Genomic DNA, 21790 nt, shown 5'->3' on the forward strand with positions numbered 1-21790 from the left:
TTTGTTGTCTGAAGTGCTCAACTGTGCACTAGATGTCAGTGTTTTATTTGCAGAGAGTAGCCCACTTGCTGCCCAAGTGGAGTTTTTCCATCCCTGCAATAAAGCTCATATATATATATATATATATGCATACATGCCTAAACATGTACGTCTTCTACCTACCTACCTACCAAAAAAAAAAAAAAAAACATAATCACAACCTTCTTTAATATGTAGTTAACAGACACGTTTTCCTTATCTGTTTTGAGAATTGGGTCCTTTTGTTCAAGGTCTTTTTATTATTATTATTGACCCATTATAATAGTTGTGCATAATTAAAATGATTGGTGTTATGAGCATGTTTCTTGCAAACGACCCGCTCCACGATGGAAGCGGGTCGGTAGTCTCTCTGAACACCTAAAGGAGACGTAGCTGCGTGCGCGACCCCTCCCAGCGGCGCCTCGCGCGGGACCGAACCTGCCGCGCGCGCCCGCCCGCCCGCGCGCGCGCGCGTCCGTCCGGCCCGGCGGCTGGATTATTATTCACCGCGGCGACGACGATGCGACGCGGGGAGCGCGGTAAGGCGGGGCGAGCACTTCTCCCGCGCCCTCCGGCTGGCGCAGGGACTGGCCAGCGTGGATTATTTCGCCCCGCCGCGCCAAGACGGACCGAATAACGGGAAGCTGCCGTATTTCTGCAGCGCCGCTGTCTACGTTTTACTACACTCTGTTTGAGCGGCTGCGCGGAGGACGGCTGGACACGGGGACGTGGAAATGCAAAGTTGACGCGTGGGATTGCGCGTGCAGCGGGAGTTTGGCGCGATCCGCGGGACCGTCCGTCCGTCCGTCGTGCGCCCCCTCCCTCCACTGCGGCCATGCTGCGTGCGCCAGCGGCCGACCTCTTCCCAACTTGAGGGGCTTTTCTCCGAGAATCGGACACTGTGTGTTTTAAGGTCACCGTCTATTGATAATTTTTTCCCCCTGTTGACGTTTGACGTCGGGGTGTCGGAAGTTCCCCAACTTTTGGTTAAGTGCGCCTCGTTATTTTAATGGGCGTCCGCCGCGGATGAAGTCCTCAGAAAGGGGTTGCCAGGTGCGCTCCCTTCGCAGCAGGTTTTCATTTGGGGAAAACAGGTCTGTATGTTCAATGAGCGAAACAGGAATGGGAATGAAAATAGTCTCGGCTGCATAGTTGCAATTTATTTGATGTCAGACGTAATCAAAGGGAATTCTTAGTCCACTGTGACAAGGACACGAATTGCTTGGAAATACGCGGCCGGACCGTGGGACGCGGGAAGCCCTTTCTGCCTAACAACAGCAATTGGTAGGCAATCGCCAGGACACGATGAAGCGACTATAAAACCTGTCCCCTTTGCCACTTGCGAATAACCCATTTTCTTCTTTATGCACAGGACGTTAACGACCTGGCAACATGTCCTGAGTGACGTTGCATTTAACTGTCAGGCGTGCCACGCGTAATGGGTAAGAAAGTAAGAAGTGATCTTACCCTGTCTGTTGTCATACCCTGTCTGTTCTCATCTGGGTGCTTTGTGTCACAGCGGTGCAGAAAGCGGCCCAGCTGGCTATCGTAATGCTGTTTTCGTCTGTTTACTGCCAGTTGTATTCCGGATGATTGCACGTCAGGCCCGCCTTTCACTGTGTCTCATGGTGGTCCGGTGGGGGATCCAGTCCCATGAGCTGTCCGTAGCTCATGTGTGTCGGGGAAGGACCCGGTAAACGGCAGGAGAGAAAAGATGGGCGGGAAGCAGGCGAAGGGGGCTGAGGCCAGCCCCAGCCCTCACCACGGATGGAAAAGGACCCCGACGAAAGAGAGGAGCGATTTATTCACCTCACTCATGGTGCGGTCAGGGGAAAGACTGAGTCGTGGTGGGACCCCTCCACCCTACCAGCGGCGTATCGGGATGATTCAAGAGATGATGATGGCGGCCAAACAAGGCAAACAGGACGAAGCGACTGAGATGCTGAAAACACTCCGACAGGTAACTGGGGGTCCGATGCTTTATTTTTATATTAGAAATATTATCCTGCTGATTTACTTCAGACCTGATCCTCTTAAATAATCCACATCTGGACCAAGATGCAGGGACAGTGATTGGCCTAGCTGGAAAGGAAACGGAACCGTAGCCAGAAGGTTGCAGGTTCGAACCCCGAACCGGCAAGGTGCCACTAAGTAAAGTACTGTCCCCACACACTGCTCCCCGGGCGCCTGTCATGGCTGCCCACTGCTCACCAAGGGTGATGGTTAAAAGCAGAGGACATATTGTGTCACCGTGTCACTGTGTGCTGTGCTGTGCTTCACAATGACAATCACTTCACTTTCACTAGTTAGTTGTGTTAGTCACGTTATTACAGACTATGGCTACCATTATTTTTTCACATATTGGGGTTCAAATCCTGATCCACCAAGGTGCCACTGAGCAAGGCAACGTCCCCACACACTGTCATGGCTGCCCACTGCTCACCAAGGGTGATGGTTAAATACAGAGGACACATTTCGTTGTGTCACCGTGTCACAATGACATTCACTTTCAGATAATAAGTGTTTTTTTTTTTTCATTTTTAAATCATTATTAATATCGTTTTATTAATCTATTTTATATTATTAGTAACGTTTTTGTTAATCTATTTTATTGAACAAAATGTCTATCTTTTGTGCTTGAGTGCAGGTGTGCAAGTTATTGTCTCATTGTCTTATCGACAGAGCTGCTAGGCCACAATTTTCTGTCTCATTCAGCTTTTTGCCTGGACCAGGACTCAACTAGCACCCAGTCTGGTGAACACGGAAGCTTAGACAATACGTACAGTAGGGAGATTCCATCATGATCATTGTGTCCAGAGCAACATTAGGGTGTGAGGATTTTAGCTGGTTTTGCCGCTGGGCTTGTATTACCCGGTGCTCTTTGTCACCAAGATATCAGCTTCGGGCTCTTTGTTCTTATCCGGCACCCATTAGGAATGAACCCGATGTAACCTGCTGCCGCCCGGGAGTGACGTGGTGGCTCTCTCTGCTCGCTCTCTCTGGTAATAGGTGCAGACCGGTGACTTGGTAAAGCGGCGCCCTGTCCATCGTCGGAGATAACCGTCCGTCATGTACCGCCACTGCTTAATAAAGTCTGTGTGTGTGTTCTTCTCGTCTCCTGATGCGGGCATGGCTGGGAGAGCTGCCCCCGAGGCTCAGCTTGCCTGCACTGTTGATGCAATTAAGGGGAGCCGAGCGATTTATTACTCGGCTGTGATGCCATTCTGCAGCGAGACGGCCAGCGGTACGGAGCGATTCCACGTTACTCTCCCGCCGTACGTGCATACGTGCAGGGACGTGCATATGTGACGCCGCGGCTGTATCTGGGTCAGCATCGCTGGCCGAGTCCCCGATCAACTGCAGGCCCTTCGCAGCTCCATACGAGGGCAAAAAGTGAAGTGATTGTCACATGTGATACACAGCAGCACAGCACACGGTGCACACAGTGAAATTTGTCCTCTGCATTTAACCCATCACCATTGGTGAGCAGTGGGCAGCCATGACAGGTGCCCGGGGAGCAGTGTGTGGGGACGGTGCTTTGCTCAGTGGCACCTTGGCGGATCGGGATTCGAACCGGCAACCTTCTCAGGTTTCAGAGCCTGTTTGCTGCTCGCTCCACTTGGCCACCCCGGAAAACACGCGGATGCATGGACCCTCGGCAAAGACTTCCTTGAGGATGTCCTCAAATCGACAACAGATGTGAACTGGAAACACTTCAGAGTCTCCCGGGTTGACAACACGACTGCTGATGCCGCCTGGCCGTCGTAATACGCACTTTTAAAAAAAGATCATCTGGCCCATGCATCTTTTGTTCGCTGGCTGCCAGGTGCACCTTGTTGCCCGGAAACCGTGGGGGGGCGGGGGGGGGGGGGGGCGGATCTTTGATTAAATGGGAATTGATTAATTAAAGTGCGGCTCTGAGAGCTAATGCAGCGGAAGGGTTTTTCATTTTTTCGTGACAGTCCGCGGCTTTGATGCGATGGTTTGGTGACCTGTGCCGGCAGAGACCCCTTAGCCCCACCGCAGTCACCTTTCCAGTCCAACAGCCCTCGTTTGCGGTATATTTATTCATATTTAATGCCTAGTCGCATGAAAAATGGATGGATTTCATGTTTCCAGGCAAACGTCTCCTCATCCCTCTTTTTTTTTTTCCGGTTCTTGCCGCGTTTGAGCCTGAGCCGCCCCTCCTCCCGGGCACGGGGCCCTGATTGGCGGTCCTTTCATTCGCCCTGTTGCTTTGTAGATTAATATACCCAGTGATCGCACACGAATCGCTTACTCAGGGCTCTCAGCACACAGCCTTGCGACGCTCCCTTTCGTGCGGCGTATTTAGCCTCCGTTCTTTCAGCCCCGGAGGCTGTTTATTCCCCCCGCAGTTTGTCCGACGGCCAAATTATATTTAGCTTTGATTGATGGACACACTAGTGCTTCGCAGGCCTATAAGACCAGCAGGCACCAGCGCGCCCGGAGGCAGCCTCAGGGGTGCAGCCCACTGTGGTCCATCCTAAGTCAACAGTGAAGAGGTCCCTGGTGAACAGTGACATTTTGCTACAGATCTTTCATTCGCACCCGCCGTATGTTCCAGCGCGCTGGCCGTAGTTCTGCGAAATCCAGTTCGCGCTGTCACGTCTTGTTGGCGCCATGGGAGGCTCTTCCTCGGTGTCATGTTTCCATGACTGCTGCATCTGTCTTTGCCCGGATCGGTTTGTGTCCGGATTGCCCTTTTTACATCATGTCCTTGTCAGCTTCCGCCGTGAAGGCCCAGAACTACGACTGTAGGTGTATGGACTGCTGCTTTTGGCTTTTGGTTTTGGTCGTTGTGCCTCGGTTCTCCGTGTCATCTCACCAAAAATAATGAGTGAAGGACAGACATTTCCGACCCTGGGCTCATGAACGAGGCATCGGCAGAGGAGGAGGACGGGGACTGGCGGTGTGCCCAGGCGGTCCCCTCCATCACGTGACTGTTGGACTGGGGAACAAAATGTGGATGACTGGGCGCTTTCTTCCCACCATGGAGAGCTGGTCAAGAAGCTGCAACGAATAATCAGAGGAAGACACACCCCTAGCTGCCTTCCCCCACCAATACTGCCGGGTTCGGAGGTTCTAAGCTGCTGCTTCTGAGCTGCTCCCCTTACGAAAACAAACGTATATTGCTATGTACTAGACTTTATATTGCAATACATTGGTAAATATATTTCAATATATGAGAAACTTCCCCATATATTTGCAATGCCTTTTTCAATATATAATCTCATTTAATAATATATTAAATAGTATAACAATGTATTTATTCAATATATGAAATTGGCAATAATTGCAGTATTTTCATATATTGTTATATATCCTATTGTCATATATTTGCTTACATATTAAATATATTATTCTAGAATATATCAACATATATTACTATGTACCATTCACAACATATGAATACACACGGAATATATTGTCACATAATATTTTTGTTGGGTATGGGTAACTCCACCTCTGCAGCTTATCAGTGGGAGATGCCGCCGGCCCCCGCTGGGGTTCCTTATTCACGATGGCCAGGTTACATAGGCGTATATCCGACCCAGACTAGGAACAAAAGGCAGACAGGGGGATAATCAGGGGAAAACAAGACACACTCGGTTCCACGGTGGCACCTTGCCGAAAATCTGTTCGCGTGCACATTTTCTGGCTCCAGAACATAGCTGGGGAATGGTGACGTCACGATGCACCACCAGGTGTCGTGTTTACTGTGAATACGAACGCAAGAGGAGACTGTCTTGACACACCATTTTCTCTGATCATCAGCTTTTAATAGTCAGAGTCAAACTACTGGTCCATCTGCTAGCCAGCCTGCCATAATATCTCTCAATATAATATATATATATATATATAATATATAATATTCAATAACAATCTGTTATTGAGGGGCAGTGGGCTTGTAATCGGAATTGCGGGTTTCAATCCCAAACCGGCAAAGTGTCACCGAGGTCCCCATGTGCAAAGTACCGTCCCCGCACACTGCTCCCCGGGCGCCTGTCATGGCTGCCCACTCTAAGGGTGACTGGTGAAATGCAGAGGACATTTATTTGTGTGCACCGTGTGCTGTGCTGCAGTGTTTCACAATGACAAAAACGTTCACGGTCACTTTTCACGTTCGGTGGACGTTGTTGGGGTTGGTCTTCCATTTCAGGGCTTGTGTGAAATTGGCCTTGTGTGTCGGCTTTGTTGAACACTTGCACCACACTTGGCCTGTATAATGTTTTATAAAGAGTCTGTCTGGTTCAATTATTAATAGCCTCTTTTCTCAATCACTCTCAAGGATTTAGGAATGGAGTCGACCTCCCTGGACGACGTCCTTTACCGATACGCCAGCTTCCGCAACCTTGTGGATCCCATCACGCACGACCTCATCATCAGCCTGGCCAGATACATTCACTGCCCGAAAACGGTAAGATGTGGGTCTTATGGGGGCAGGTTTTTTTTTTTTTTTGCACGCAGGAAAGATTCAGAAGACTGTTCGCAGTATTTAGGCCTTCATCATGCCGAAGCGTCAGGTTATTCTAATAAAACTGTCGGAGCAGGAATATCCGTTTTCACACAGCGCACAGAAAGCAGGAGGGGAGGACGGAACGAGGGCAGACGAATCTCCGGCAGTGTTGTGCGAACAGATGAGTCACTCACTGACCTGGCAGCTCTCGGAAGAGGCTGGCGCTGACGTCGCTGAGCCCCCCATCAGCATCGGCGCGCCTGGTCTGCTTCCAGAAAAGACACTTTTTTTGTGGATGGACACCAGTACATTTTTTTATTTTATTGCTGAGGGGGGGCAGAACATTCTCAGCAATAGGCTAAAACGAAAACAGTCTTCATATGTTTGAAAAGATGCATATGAATATACAGCATATAATTTACTACTATTCAGGAACTCTAACACAATGCACAAATGTCAAAACAATATGAAATCATATAAAATTGGGTGGTGGTAGCCTAGTGGGTAAAACACTCGCCTATGAACCAGAAGACCCAGGTTCAAACCCCACTTACTACCATTGTGTCCCTGAGCAAGACACTTAACCCTGAGTGTCTCCAGGGGGGGACTGTCCCTGTAACTACTGACTGTCAGTCGCTCTGGATAAGGGCGTCTGGTAAATTATGTAAATGTAAATATAAAAGGACAACTTTTATAAGCTGCAGACATTTGACGGGAACAACCCCTGACAGGAACAGACACACACACATTTTTAAAGCCAATTTATGAACACACATAATGTGTGTAATGTGTGTTTGTAACACATACCTCTCTGTTACAAGCTTCATTAAGCCACTGGGATGGGAAATACTTAATTAATTAACCGTGTGAAGAAACGCAAACATTCAGCTCTCTTTAGCTGGAGACCCATCATGACCGTTCCCTCCCAAATCCTCCATTTTTCCGGTGATTACCGCAGCCGGTCCTGATCTCCCCCGCGCCAGATAACAGGCCAGTGTGCCTGTTTGTGTTTCGCCGTCGAGGGAGGGAGCGGGACGCGGCACGCCGCCTCGCCCGTCTGCCCGCACCGCAGCCTCGGGGCGCAGAGTGGATGATTATCCTGCCAGGGGACCCGCTGTCTGACCGCAGGGGACCAGGCGAAAAATGACCGGCCATGTGTTACAGTTGTAGTCGGCCCAGAAGCGCTGGCTGCTACCTGCTGTCTGTTCCCGACCTCTCCGTTAATTACGTTTTTCGCTGTGGTTTTGAATAGCTTCGTAGGATTAGAGATCTGTTGGCGACGGTCTCTCTCAGCGCCTCAGTGTTACTGCGTTCACAATGTTCTCTTTTTTTTCCCATTTATTCCAACGTCTCCTGCTTGATTAATGTCTCACCCTCGGCTTTTATTGTTCACCACCACAGGAGGGGGACTCCCTGGGCGCCATGGAGAAGGTGTGTCGCCAGCTGACCTACCACCTGAGTCCGCATTCGCAGTGGCGGCGCCAGGGTCTGTTGAAGAGGAAGCCGCAGGCATGGTGAGGGTTCCGGGCCGAGGCGGTACGGGGCAGCTGAGGGGACCGGCGCGTCACGTGGCAGGGCGCGGGCATCTGCTGCCTCGCCCTTCACACTCCACAGCACCCCGATCAGGGGTTCTGTGGGGTCGGCAGCCCATCCGAGTGGGCACGGGAAAATAAAACCCTCCTTTTATCAGTCGGGTGGTAGTAGCCTAGTGGGTAACACGCTCGCCCAGGATCCAGAGGACACAGGTTCAAACCCCACGTACTACCACTGTGTCCCTGAGCAAGACACTTGACTGTCCCTGTAACTACTGATTGTAAGTCGCTCTGGATAAGGGCGTCCGATATATGCTATAAATGTAAATCAATCACAGCTTTTTATCTGCCGTCTCTGCCTCGTCTCGCTCTGCTTGTTTGTGGCATTTCCTCCATGCAACTGAAAATGATTCATTTTGGCCAAAACATATTTTTTTGCATCTCGGGGTAAGCAACCAGACTGAATCATTACGTGGCTGGTCATCCTTCCGCTCCCTTTCTAGCCTGCACAGTCTTCCCCGAGAGACTAATGAGGATGCAAACGCCACGGCAACGAGAGCTTCAGGCTCCCGAGAGCTGGAGCTGTGATTCTTTCCCGGGCATTACTATCACTTCCCTGCGTTTCATTACTGCCCCCGTCAGCGGCGTTTCCACGTGGGGCCGGCTCTGCCGGTGAATAAGTGTTTACTCGGCTAAATGAGTCAGATGCAGCATCAGTTCCCCAGGCTCACGCCGCTGCTGGCTCCGTGCTTTCTTCCTGACAGACAGCGCTGGTCTTTATGGCCAATGTGAGACTCTCCATCCCTGCAGCTGCTTGTGATGCAGTGTGTGTGTGTGTGTGTGTGTGTTTGTAAAAAGACGATGCAGAGCATTTATGGAATTTGTTTTGTGGCCAATCGAGACAGCCGGACTCCCTTGTGCTGTGGCGAGGAATGCCGGGATCAGAACCTTTCATGTTCCACAACCTTCCCTACTGCAGTCCTCCCATTGTCTAACGTTGTCTCCATTCCGTAATCCAGCTAAAACGGGCATCAGCCGCTCTCCGTTAATGCCGCCATTTTTTTCTTTATTACGAGAGGGTGCCGTGCTTCTGTCTCTGCATTTTTGGTGCTTGTAATAGGTGAAGTATTTTTTTTTCTCTCTGGAGAGTTAACTCCTTTATTATTGCTTCCTCCACGTGACATGACTTCCTACATCTTACAACAGCCATTGCGAAGTACGGTGTAGATTTCTAGTTCTAGCCGTGATGCACATTGCTCTAAGCACTGGTGTTCTCTAAGTGAGTGGACCTCAGACCAATTCTCAGGGACGATGAATGTCACATCTTGCAAGCAAAAGCTATGGAAGCTAATACACAATTAAGGTGTTCACAGGTAATATATGTAATGTAGTGTAACTACATATTATACAAGGTTCACAGCACTGCCAGGACGGAAGCATCTCTCGTCTACCACGGAGGAAAAGAAATTGTAGGCGGCCAAATTTTAGTTAAAAACATGTTGACTCATTTGTTCCCAAGAACACTTCATTTGAATCAAGCCATGAATCTATGATTAACGTACTAAATTTGCCATTAAAAGGAGCCAATAGCCTGTTGCCTGTTTTTTGTTTTTTTTTTCTTCTCAGACTCCCTCCTGGCCAATGACGCAGTTTCATTAATGCGTTCAGCCAGAGTCTTCAGTGCAGGGTGTCATTAGCAGGGGGCTGGATGCGTATGAGAGTGGTGACTCCATAATGTCTGATGGAATTTGTCTCGGCCCTCTGTGACCTCCAGACACCCCTCACAGCACTGCTGTTGGGTGTTTACTGCAGCAGACAGGAGGCCTCCATATTATATCGGAAATTAAATGATTAAAGACGTGAAGTCCAGGCTGGGCTTCAGGCTACTTGATTTTATATTCTGAGGTCAGGAACTTTCCACTGATGTTTTTCGAGTAATTCACAGAAGAAAACAGTCACAGGTATGGATACTTGAAGGTCTAAATAGATTGAAAACAAAAAGATCATGAAACCATCTAGATCAAAATAGCTCATCTATTGAACTTGATTTTAAAGATACTGTTTGGTTGCTGCAGGTCTAATGGGGCAGCAAGGGGCAGTGGTGGCCTAGCGATTACGGAAGCAAAGCACCGTCCCCACACACTGCTCCCCGGGCGCCTGTCATGGCTGCTCACTGCCACTCATGGTGATGGGTTAAATGCAGAGGACACATTTCACTGTGTGCACCTTGTGCTGTGCTGCTGTGTACAGGGCAGTGTTCGCCTTGCGGTTAAGGAAGCGGCCACGTAATCAGAAGGTTGCCGGTTCGAATCACGATCCGCCAAGAAGCCACTGAGGTGCCACTGAGTAAAGCACCGTCCCCACACACTGCTCCCCGGGCGCCTGTCATGGCTGCCCACTGTTCACTAAGGTTAAAAGTAGAGGACACATTTCACTGTGTGCACCATGTGCTGTTATGCTGCGAATCACAATGGCAATCACTTCACTTTAATGTCAATGTAGCTGTGCTTTCCTTCCCCGGAAAAAATGAGTCAGACCCATGAGTGCATCACGACTTAAAGAATGTATAAAAGTGATGCTGATCTCTGTGGATCAGAACAAAACCTGGCACACTAACGGAGCCTTCGGTGAATGTTTCCTTTTGTTGTGGGCGAATCTCCTTCGGATTAAATATTAAAACTGGCACTAGAGGAACTAATATTTACACAGTTTATTTATGTAATAGAATAATCATCCTGATGTTAATGTATGTGTGTGAGGGTTGGGTTGGTTCCTCTCCGTCTGGGCCGCCTGGGATTTGTTCCCAGCAGCTGCAGCGCTGCACACTCGGGTCCGAGTGAAACAGCCGGTCAATACGAACCTGGCAGGGCCGACAGTGGGACGATGTGGAGCCGAGCCAGCACTGACTGATCACACCTCACTTCAGTCTCCTCTACTGCCTCACACCTCTCTCCTCGCTCTGAAACCCTGATCCGCCCCGGCCTGTCTGCGAGAGGGAGACTGTGTGTTGGAGTCAGTGATAATTAGTGAATCTTTGTGCGACTCATGAGACAGGAGACACACTCGCGCACACACACGCTTGTCTGTTAACTATTATAACTGCTCCTCGCTCACACACACACACACAGGCCGGTGTATGTGGCAGCTAGCAGTAGTGTGTGTGTGTGTGTGTGTGTGTGCGTGTAAGAGAGAGAGAGAGCTGTAATGCCGTCATCTCTCAGGCATGTCTGAAGGCTTTCTCATGTGCCTTTTCTATCCCTCTTCCAAATTCTCCCACATCCTTTCCCTCCTCCTCTGCTATTTTCCCACTATCCGTCCTTTCCTGGATCATCCTGTTTCTTATCATTCAGATCCATTTAGCTGAGGATCCCTGCTCAGCAACATTACCGTTCAATATTACTGCATATTCACGTTTCATGTCCACTTCTCTTGCTCGGCTGCTTTTTCCCCCTCCTGCGCTGTGTTAGAGAGCTGACGGGGGGTCTGATTATGTGGCGCAGCATTGTTTTTTTTTTATCTCTCCTTCTCTGCTCTTTTCGCCTTTTTTTTCTCTTCTTTATCTCGTTCAGTATGGAGCCTCACTCTAGCAAGGGCCTTTTTTCATCTGGCCGTTGCGTTCACCACCACAATAATAATAAAACCTGCCGTGGAACGGTGAGCTCCATTGAGACTTTTTTTATTCAGCATCACTATTATATATATAAATATATCTCCTATTCACAGCCAGTAGCAGTTCCAGGGCTGTTCTAAGTGATATTATTATGTGCACTGAAAAGATGTGCAGTTTCAACTTTGGACTGAAAAGGCCAGAAAAATAGTCTTTTATGATGGCCACATGTCACTTTAAAGCATAATAAAATTCATTACATGTATTGCTGGGAAAGTTCTCTGGAATTAAATGGTTCCTTTGAATTATTCGCTTCTGCATTGTGGATTAGTGGTGCTCAGCATCCTGAAGTAGCAATCTGTTCATTCTGCTGAGTCAAATCAACACAATTAATAGGTTTAATTAAGCAACAACAAAGTGAATGTGGACAGCATATCATGTCTTTTTAGTGCAAGCTTGTGGATGCACTTTGAAAGGCTCCCTGTCTCCCACACCTTCTCATCCACGAAGTGTTCTCCCTTGCTCAGCGAAGAGGAAGTGGAAAGATTTAAATTTGTCGTCTGCTGTGTGCTCACCTGCTACTGGGTGATAATTGATCTCGGGAGAGTCTGATGGAGTGAGAACAGGGTTCAGTCGGTTGCAGGGGCAGAAGCGCGGCAGGAAAAAAAATGATTTGCTAATTTTTTAAAACAAGACCTTTTGATAAATGAGACCTTTCAGAATTTGAACCTTTCAGCAACCACTGCTGCCCTCCTACACTGGCATTTCATTTTTTCCCCATTGCAGTGCATTATCAGCAATCATCATTGAGCCGCATTACTGGAAAAAGCTACATGCATGCATCACGATTAACAGCCTCAGATGATTATTCTGCATGAAAACAAGCATAATTGATCATAAAACAAGTTTTATTATGTATGCATCCTGAAAAGGACATTGGCGATGGAGAAATATGAATATTTGAAGGGCATCTGAAGGCCTGTGGTGCTCGGCGGGCTTCTCAGGGTTACAGTACCCGCTGAAACATGAGCCGCGGTCGGGATGGGATGACGCAGGCAGCAGAGCGAAGCCTGCTTTAACACAGCGCTCCTCAGACAGGCACGCAATCACGTTATCTCAAAGTGACCATGGCCGCCCTGGATTAAATTCCAGCCAAATTGTCCACTAATTGAAATCTTTTTTTTTTTTTTAACGTCCCTCCTGCTTCCACTCTCCAGTTCAACACACTCACGTAATATGAAAAAGGTTTGGTGAAAAATTACATTTGTCTAGACGTTTGCAAAATGTTATGCTAGCTAAATGTGTCTGAAAGTATAACATTAGCAAAACATGGTGTGAACCACCCTATAAAGAGGCTGTCAAGTTTCCCAGACAGTTTGGTGTGATAAGTTGGTTTGATTCTGTCTGTCATGAACGTGCAAATAAAATACAATTACTTTTATCATTACTGGGTGTGGATTAAGTAATAGAAATATCTAAATAACTCGTCTTTCTTGAATAAAGCATGCAAGGGCCATATTTTACCAGTGCTGTTAAGACTTGGAGTGTCACACCACATCAAGTCTGTCTTCTGGATTTACGTGAACAAATAGATAATAAATAGAAGAAAGGACTGCATGCTAGTATCTCTATCTTGGAGGAGAAAACGAAATACCCACCACGCTCTTTTAGTTTGACTTTTATTATTTATGGCACCAAGAAGACACAAAAAGCTCGATGATTACCTGAAAGGGGCAGACAGAGGTGTGGGATTCTAGGTCTTTCAAGTGTCAAGGTGTTTTATTTACTTTTTTTTATATATTATCCAGACTCAGATTTGGTATAATTTGCTCTTTATAGATCCATATTTGTTGGCGTTTTCTGTTCAATAGAATCATTAAAATGCATTAGTAAATCTTAAAAAAAAAAGAAATGGCATTTATGTATTAAAAAGAATATTTGTTGTATAAATTATTCACTAGATTCTTTTCAGAAAAACGTGATTCCGTCAGCGTCCCGTGCAATGATAATTATGCATATGGATGCATTTCATTTGAAATGAAAATTCTCCTCTCTTGTCGCTTTCTTTTCCTGTAGTTTGAAGTCGGTTTTGTCCGTGCCCCCCCCTGGCGGGGCTCTGGACCTGTCTGGCATCCCGCTGGGCGTGAGGGACATGGAACGCCTGTGTGCTTTCCTGCAGCGCCACGCCTCCCGCGTCTGCAGCCTGGAGCTGGGCTTCACCGACCTCACGGACGAGGCCTTCCTGCTGCTGCTGCCCACGCTGGCCGCGCTGCCCCGCCTGGAGACGCTGGCGCTCAACGGCAACCGCCTGACCCGGGCCGTGCTGAAGGAGCTGACGGACACGCTGAAAGACCCCGACAGCTTCCCCAGCGTGACCTGGATTGACCTCGGGAACAACGTGGACATCTTCTCCCTCCCGCAGCCCTTTCTGGTCAGCCTGCGCAAGCGCTGTCCAAAGCAGGGCAACCTGCCCACTATCCTGGAGTTCGGGGAGAGCCAGGCCAGCGAGCCCGAGTGCCGGGTGGAGGAGGACGACAGAGATGATACCAACAGGACAGAGAGCTTGGGAGACCTGAGGTCCGAGGTGGAAGGAGAGCTGGAAGGGGACATGGACGGGGAGCTGGAGATAGAAGAGATGATGGAGGAGCTGCTGGACTTTGACAGAGAGGTGCAGGGCAAGGACGATGAAATGGAGGAGGACAGCATGTGGACCATGGAGGAGCGTAAGGTGGAGAGGATGCAGTCGCGAAAAGAAACCAGCAGAGCGAAGAGGGCGGAGAAAGCCGAGGTCGAGGAAGACACACAGAGTCGCTCTTCCAGGTTATCCTGCTCCTCACAGTCCCAGCATTCCTCTGAGCCCTTGGAGCTTTTGAAGGAGGATGCGGGACAAGGGGCGTCTCCTCAGTCCTACAATCATACCTGAGAGATCCACTGTGTTATTCAGCCCACCTGTCTGGGAGAGAAGAACAAGAGGAAGGCCTTCCATCTGCTGAGGGGGGGCTTCAGTGAAGGTGCTTAAATAAAGTAATACGCAAGGACGCGACCATTGGACATTGGAAGTGTCTCATATGAAAGACGGTGTTAGTTTTGTCTCCACCAGTGATTAGGTACCGTTGCCTGCGTGCCGCGGCACTGAATCGGACAGGAACCTGTGCCCGCCGGTATTACCAGCGCGGTAGGCATCGGACACCGTACCGTCACGTTTACGGCCTTGCGTTTTCTGGGTGGATACACAGAGGGCAGGTTTAATTAGATGGGAAGGTGGCACCCTGTCGCCTCCTTGGGACCTAAAGCCGTCACGGTGCGGGAAAGAAGCCAAAGGATCTGCGCCCCTGGCTGCCAGTAGGACTCAACTTTGTTCTGAGGAAAATGTCATGATAAATGTCACGAGAAACTGTGCGCCATTAGTGGGAATTAAGAATATAAAGAGACAATACGAAATGCTTTTGTAGCCTCGCTTTTCCCTTTAAGCAGATGTAACCACTCATATTGTATGCAGTCATTCCTTGAATTTTAATGCGCTATTGTCGTTCATTTATTTATTTCTCCACTGTACCTTCATGTATTTTGTATTTAATTGTACTGTAGCAAGAGCAAACATATAGACAGTGATTGCCGATGATTTACAAATTAAGATTCCGCTTTAAAGTATGTTTTACAGTATACATTTTAATTCACCGTGACCCTTTTGTTCTTGTAGGTTTTTTTAGGTGCTGCTACATTTTTCGCGTGAAGCTGTAAAGTTGCTATACGATTCCAAATATTAACACATAGTGAGGAATTACAGTGAGTGTAAAAACCCCTTCTATCAACCATGCAGTCAAAATGTGTGCACTTTAACATATAAGTCGTTCTCAGGATTTCCTCTGTGGTTTGGGTTTATTCATCTTTAATATTCTCATTCAGCCCGATGTGAACCTGTTGCCTGAAAAGGAATGTTAAAAGTCACTTGCAGTGGATCATAAGGCCAGGATTAGGCTTAGTCTATATGAAGTCAGAATCTGCTTTGTGTGTGTGTTCACAAGCAGCTGCTCATTTAGTATTTAATCATAGAACTTTGAAGACAACATTCATGGATAATATTAGTTAAATGACTAGGAAACATGAAATATGGACAGGTTCCCATGAACTGTAAATCTACATATACAAACTGAAAACCAACTAAATACACTTTCACAAGGGTGAATATGGTAATTAGTTTAAGTGTTAACTAGCTTTAAGTTCCCCTGTATTGGACATGTAGACTGTTAAAAGATCATGAGACAGCTCTTTTGTAAAAGTTGTCATGGCTTATTGAGCAATTGTCTTTATTTGCTCTGGAGACTTATATTATGACCTCCCCCCCTAAGTTTGGTCTAAGAAAAAAACATGTCTATCTATCGTAACAAAATGGTTTAGTTTTCACCTATTTGACCGTTCCCCCCTCTATCACTCTTAATATGCTTTAAGCTATGCATAGCTACTAAATAAATTGGTATCATACTGAAAATGTGTTCTCATTGAATGAAACATTACTGGGTAACCATTTAAACAATTATTTCTATTTTATGTATGGCTTTTACCATATTGCCTTTGTGACTATGCCAGACTTTTGACCTTCATTCGTACATCAGTAATACAACAGATTTTAGAAATGACATTATGCTGTGTTCTATCATAATCATTTATGTGGCACAGTTCTCTGTTAGATTATAATGTCTAAAAGATTAAATACTCACAGCCACTATCACGATGTGTTTCTAGATAAAACCCGCTGCAAATACACTTGTAGTAGACAAAAATTGTCCATAGCTTAAGAATTTCACCAATACCATATATATTCACCAATATATATGTATAATATGACAATATTATCACAACCAAGTTGTCTGTTTAGTTCATCGATATTAGACCTAGAACAAATAGAACAGGTTTTAGGACATTTAAAGTAAATTATTTTAACATTTCACGGTAAATATATGACAGGGAAATGCTCCCGGTGTTTTATATCTGCCGCCTTTACTCCCAAAAGTAAGAAACCATAAAAACTATTTGATTGTCCGTTGTTGCCCTATTTACTGTATTATGCAGGCATCTAGCGGTTGAAATGCGTAACAACGTTTTGTCAGATGCCTTCACCTTAATAACATTTTCCTGTACTATAACCCGCTTTAACGCAACGTGCTGTGCCACACGTTTCCACGCAGGACGTGCACTGTTTTATGCGCTACACACTATCAAGAAACAGGATTGTGTAACATAACGTATTTCAATTTTACAGTTTGTTACCTCTCCAACATGGCCGACACCATTGACCGTTTATCGCGGTCCTTTATCGATGACGTCACGTCCGGCGTATAAGGTCATTTGTTAGCCGCGGCCGCCATTTCAATTTTTTGCAACTTACTTGTGCCAACTTCCAGGATTTAATTCAAAATCGTGCAGGCGTGTTCAGTGGCCGATTCTGCCGCCGATTAGCTCGCTTTGCTCTGCGCCGTAGGAGCAGCTGTATTCGCCGTAACTTGGCGGCGTATCTGCGTCGAACAGGCCGGCCGAGTTGCCCGTGACGCGCGCTTTCTGACCGCGTCCAGCGGGAGGGCGATGAAGTTTTTTGTATGAGTTCGCGGCCGGATAACAGGGGGTGAAGGGAAGGCCCGCGAAGCCGCGGCGATGGCCGGACATTTCGACGCGGAGGACCGCGGCAGCTGGTACTGGGGCAGATTAAGCCGACAGGACGCGGTCTCCCTCCTGCAGGGACAAAGGCACGGCGTCTTCCTAGTCCGGGACTCGATCACCTGCCCCGGCGACTACGTGCTCTCCGTGTCCGAGAACTCCAAAGTCTCGCATTACATAATAAACAGCATCAGCAACCATCGCCAGTCTGCCCCTGGTAAGTCCGAGCCGGCCGACGATGGACGTGTAGCGGTCGAGTTGAGTCCAGTTCACTCTTTATTAACGCGTAATTAATAGGTCGGGTGTGTGTACTGTGGCGTGACGGGCGTGATCTCGTCACGAGATGGATTCCTGTGCTCCAGATTGTGTTGTACACGTGTGTCCTGGTCGTGCCCTCCCATCCCCATAACCTGACGCGGTCATTACGGCCTGGTTAGGGTGGGGTGGACGTCAACAGCGTTCTGGACGGACATCCTGCAGCAGCAGGGCTGGGAGACCCCGTAATCAGAAGGTTGCCGGTTCGAATTCCGGTCTGCCAAGATCCCACTGAGCAAAGCACCATCCCCACACACTGCTCCCCGGGCGCCTGTCATGGCTGCCCCCAGCTCACCAAGGGGGATGCTCAAATGCAGAGGACACATTTCGTTGTGTCACCGTGTGCTGTGCTGTGACAATCACTTCACTTTCAGTCACATTATCAGTCCACGTGGATCAGGGCAAGGACAGGACAGTGTGGATCTGAGAGCACGTATGCAATCTGGAGCATTTTAATGTGGCTTTGATAGATGCTGTGTGGGGTTTGGGGCGGCGTGCCCGGTGCCCGGTGTTCCTTATCCAGCTACGAATTGATCCGAGTCTTGAATGCCATGGTCACAGCAATATGTCTGAACTTTTTTTCACATTGTGTATTCGCCCCCCCCCCAGGTCTCGTGACTCCGCATTTCCGCATTGGAGATCAAGAATTTGACGCACTCCCAGCCTTGCTGGAGTTCTACAAGATCCACTACCTGGACACCACCACACTAATCGAGCCCATCAACAAGTCCAAGCACTCCTCCATCTGTGTCACCGGCACAGGCGCACCCCTACGCCTGGAAGAGGAGCTGGTGCGGGCCCTCTTCGATTTCCCTGGCAACGATGACGAGGACCTGCCCTTCCGCAAGGGTGACATTCTACGGGTCCTGGAGAAGCCTGAGGAGCAGTGGTGGAATGCCAAGAACAGCGAAGGCCGAGTGGGGATGATTCCTGTGCCGTACGTGGAGCGATATCGTCCGGCCTCCCCCACGTCGGCCGGCCTGGGCGGCGGGGTCCTCGGCGGGCAGATGTCTGTGGGCGGCGGCGACGGTCTGAACTCCCGGGCTCCTCTGCATGGCGAACCAGGCCCGTACGCCCAGCCCACTTCCCTCCCCAACCTGCAGAACGGGCCTGTGTATGCCCGAGCGATCCAGAAGAGGGTGCCTAATGCTTACGACAAGACGGCCCTGGCTTTGGAGGTATTATTATAATTATTATTTAAATTGAGTTCTTGCTTATTTGAAAGCTTGGCCAGGTCTACAAATGTTTGGGCAGGAAGTAAACCTTACAAAGAGACCATTTTATTTAGTTCATAGCAAACAAAAGGAAGAATAAACTAAGTAGACAGGACGGTAGTAACTCTTCAGAACCTTCTGGTCGTACCTGCTGGTTCTAAAATTAGAACATATTCAGATTGAGCCAGCATTTAATATATATATGTCATTTTGAAAAAGTCATATTGAGCAAATATCAGCTCGTTGCATACTTTACTGCTCAGTGTCTCGCTCGCTCACGAAGCTTCGGACTGTAGGCCAGCACTCAGGCCTCATTAGCGAGGGTCTCCGGACCCCCACCCCACCTCGAGTGAGCTGGACGGAAAGGGAAAGAGGGCTTTCAAGAGAAGGTTGCAGACAAGAGGAAATGCTTTATGTGGAGGAACATTTCCTGCCATTTCCGTGTGAACACCCCCCCCCCCCCCCCCCCCCAAACCAACGCTGTGCAGGCGGTTGAAACATTCGTAAAAGTAATAATGAAAAAAATTAACAATGCTGCCATAGAGAAGCAACTGTGAACTATTAAACAAAAGCGTTACACACAGCAGTGGATTAACCATGTGATTTTATTAATACTTCCCCTACACTTCTCATAGTTAAATAACCTTTTTTATTTTGTCATATAATAATTTTTTTCATCAGAAAACTTTGTTAATCCCGAAGGAAATTGCTGGGTGAATACAGGCGGTAGCTTTCCCCAAATTTGCGTACAGTTCAGTAGTTGAAGGGAAACTTGTCCCGCTGATGGTGCGTTCTGATCGAAGTGATTGGCTGCTCACACTCACACTCGCCCCTGCAGGTTGGTGACCTGGTGAGGGTGACCAAGATCAACGTGAACGGCCAGTGGGAGGGCGAATGCAAAGGGAAGCACGGCCACTTCCCCTTCACACACGTCCGGCTCCTGGACCAGCACAACCCCGAGGACGAGCTGAGCTGAGGGTGTAGTGGGCGCTCTCCACCCCCCCCCACCCACCCATCCAGCCTCAGCACCCACCCTCCCACCCACACACCCGGCGTATCCTCCTCTTCAAACTGTGCCGCGTCCCGCTACATACACCGAACGTGCCGCCGTTGGCTGTTTCTGACCCACCCCGGTGAGTAGGATCTGGTAGAGATGAGATGAAGTGAGAGCCGGCGAGTGGGCGGCCTGAACTGGAAACGACGCTTCCTGCGAGGACTGTCACGCCGGTGAACACTACACGCGACGGGCTGCTGGAGAGAAGGCACCATCAGAGACTTGATTCCGGGCTACAGCCAAGTCTGAAGAATTGATGCATTTTTGTAATGGAAACGAATAATCATAAAATATTAGCTATACATTTTTTTTCTTAAGAATCGTATTATTTTTGCTCATTATTATGTGCACTCTTTAACAAAAAAAAAAAGTGTTCCAATTGATGCACTGCCTTTTATTTAGTATTTCTTCTGATTTGAGCCTTGATCAAAGATGAATACTGTGTACTAATGAGTTCTTTGGGTTTTTTAATTAATCGTTTTCTTGGAAGGAAAATCAAGAAAAACATCATTCCTGGACATTAGTTGAGAGTGGCCTGCAATGATAAGCACATTTTGTGTCATATTTACGTCACCGAAAAGACTTTTAAACGATAATCCTCAGATAAATCACTTCACATGGTGTCAAATGGTCTCTTCATTTTTTTGTATGTTATTCTGCATTAGTTTACAACCGTGACCAGATCTTGCATCTAACCTAGGCAAGAAATGAAAATACACTGAATCAGGCCACTGGCAGAAGTACCCTGGCTCACATTGTGGTCAACTTTTAAACACTAGCATCCACCGTGGCTGCACGTTTTCCGTGGGCAAACTCTACAATCCTTCACCTGAGAACAATGACCAAGTATGATTTTAGAAGGGTGCTTTCACTTGTTAACCTCACGTAAGAATTCTGTGTGGAAGTATATGAACAGGTAGTTTTTTTTTGGTTGCTTGGTTGTATTTGTATATTATGGTAACGGAACATTACTGACGTAAATCCAGGATGCAGAGATCCGTTGCCTTGCGCTGACCTTAATATCTGAATTTTCAACGTACATTCGTTTTCAGGCCCCCTACAAACATTCCTGGCGTCACTGATCGTGGTGTCCTGAACGTGTCGATCTTTTAACCATTGTGACATCTTTGGCTTCTATTCTCATTTTGCTGCAGATTCCTGACATCTGAAGTACATTACATTTTTTGTTTGCATTTGATTTTCTGAACTGTTTTTTTTTTTTTTTTTTTTATGTCTCCAGTGACACAAACAGTAGAAAATGTGCCTTTTTCCCATTACCTAGCAGTTTGTGGGCTTCTGCAAAGGTCTTCTTTTCGAGTGTAGTTTGGGGAATCAATCACGTGTCGGTGACTCTCCATTGGTAGTTTTTTTGGTCCATTATTTCCTGCAGTTCCTATGCCAATCCCATGAAACATTTCTTTTCTCTCAATAGCACACTAATGTTCTTTGCTTTATGCTTTTCTTTTGATGTAATGTTCAGGCATCTTGCTTTTGTAAAAACATTTTTTTTAATTGATTCTGTGTCTGTCAATCATGGCTAATGTATGAATATTTTAAGCATCATATTTTATATTTTAGAGGTATGGGGAGAGTAATCATGAATTATAAGTTGTCAGTATGTTCGTATCAGATGTGCCATTGTATTATAACACTATATTCTTTCAGAAGCGTTTAAATTGATGCATTGTTTTCATTAGCATGTAATGTGGCAAAATACACCGTTAATAAAGCAATGACAAAGAACAATATTTTACACTGGTGTTTTTATTTATTTATTCCTTAATTGCACACTTTATAAATACAAATTGGGCCATATTTCATTTGCTGACTGCATAAATAAGAATTATAACACGTTCCTGTGGGCACTGCGGCTTAACTGCAGAAGGCTGTAAGGACGCCTCTGTTTAATTCTGCTTTTTT

At 47.4% G+C, this 21790-nt stretch overlaps 2 protein-coding genes across 3 annotated transcripts; both read left to right on the forward strand.

Moving 5' to 3' along the window:
- The first annotated feature begins 434 nt into the window (after nt 1–434).
- lrrc75a (leucine rich repeat containing 75A) lies at nt 435–16124 on the forward strand. 2 transcript variants are annotated; one of them, XM_028963014.1, is made up of 6 exons: nt 435–1302; nt 1391–1468; nt 1597–1978; nt 6329–6457; nt 7898–8010; nt 13712–16124. In XM_028963014.1, the coding sequence occupies exons 3-6, from the start codon at nt 1733–1735 to the stop codon at nt 14556–14558; spliced, it is 1335 nt and encodes a 444-aa protein (XP_028818847.1). In that variant the 5' UTR covers nt 435–1302; nt 1391–1468; nt 1597–1732; the 3' UTR covers nt 14559–16124. The 2 variants fall into 2 exon arrangements, with proteins under 2 accessions (XP_028818847.1, XP_028818846.1); XM_028963013.1 differs by having other exon boundaries at nt 1391–1460.
- Nucleotides 16125–16974: 850 nt separating this feature from the next.
- On the forward strand, nt 16975–21613 carry crk (v-crk avian sarcoma virus CT10 oncogene homolog). The gene is made up of 3 exons (XM_028962077.1): nt 16975–17504; nt 18212–18780; nt 19655–21613. The coding sequence occupies exons 1-3, from the start codon at nt 17285–17287 to the stop codon at nt 19790–19792; spliced, it is 927 nt and encodes a 308-aa protein (XP_028817910.1). The 5' UTR covers nt 16975–17284; the 3' UTR covers nt 19793–21613.
- Nucleotides 21614–21790: the final 177 nt, after the last annotated feature.

The sequence above is a fragment of the Denticeps clupeoides genome, chromosome 19 (genome assembly GCF_900700375.1).
Source record: "Denticeps clupeoides chromosome 19, fDenClu1.1, whole genome shotgun sequence".
Classification (NCBI taxonomy): Eukaryota; Metazoa; Chordata; class Actinopteri; order Clupeiformes; family Denticipitidae; genus Denticeps; species Denticeps clupeoides.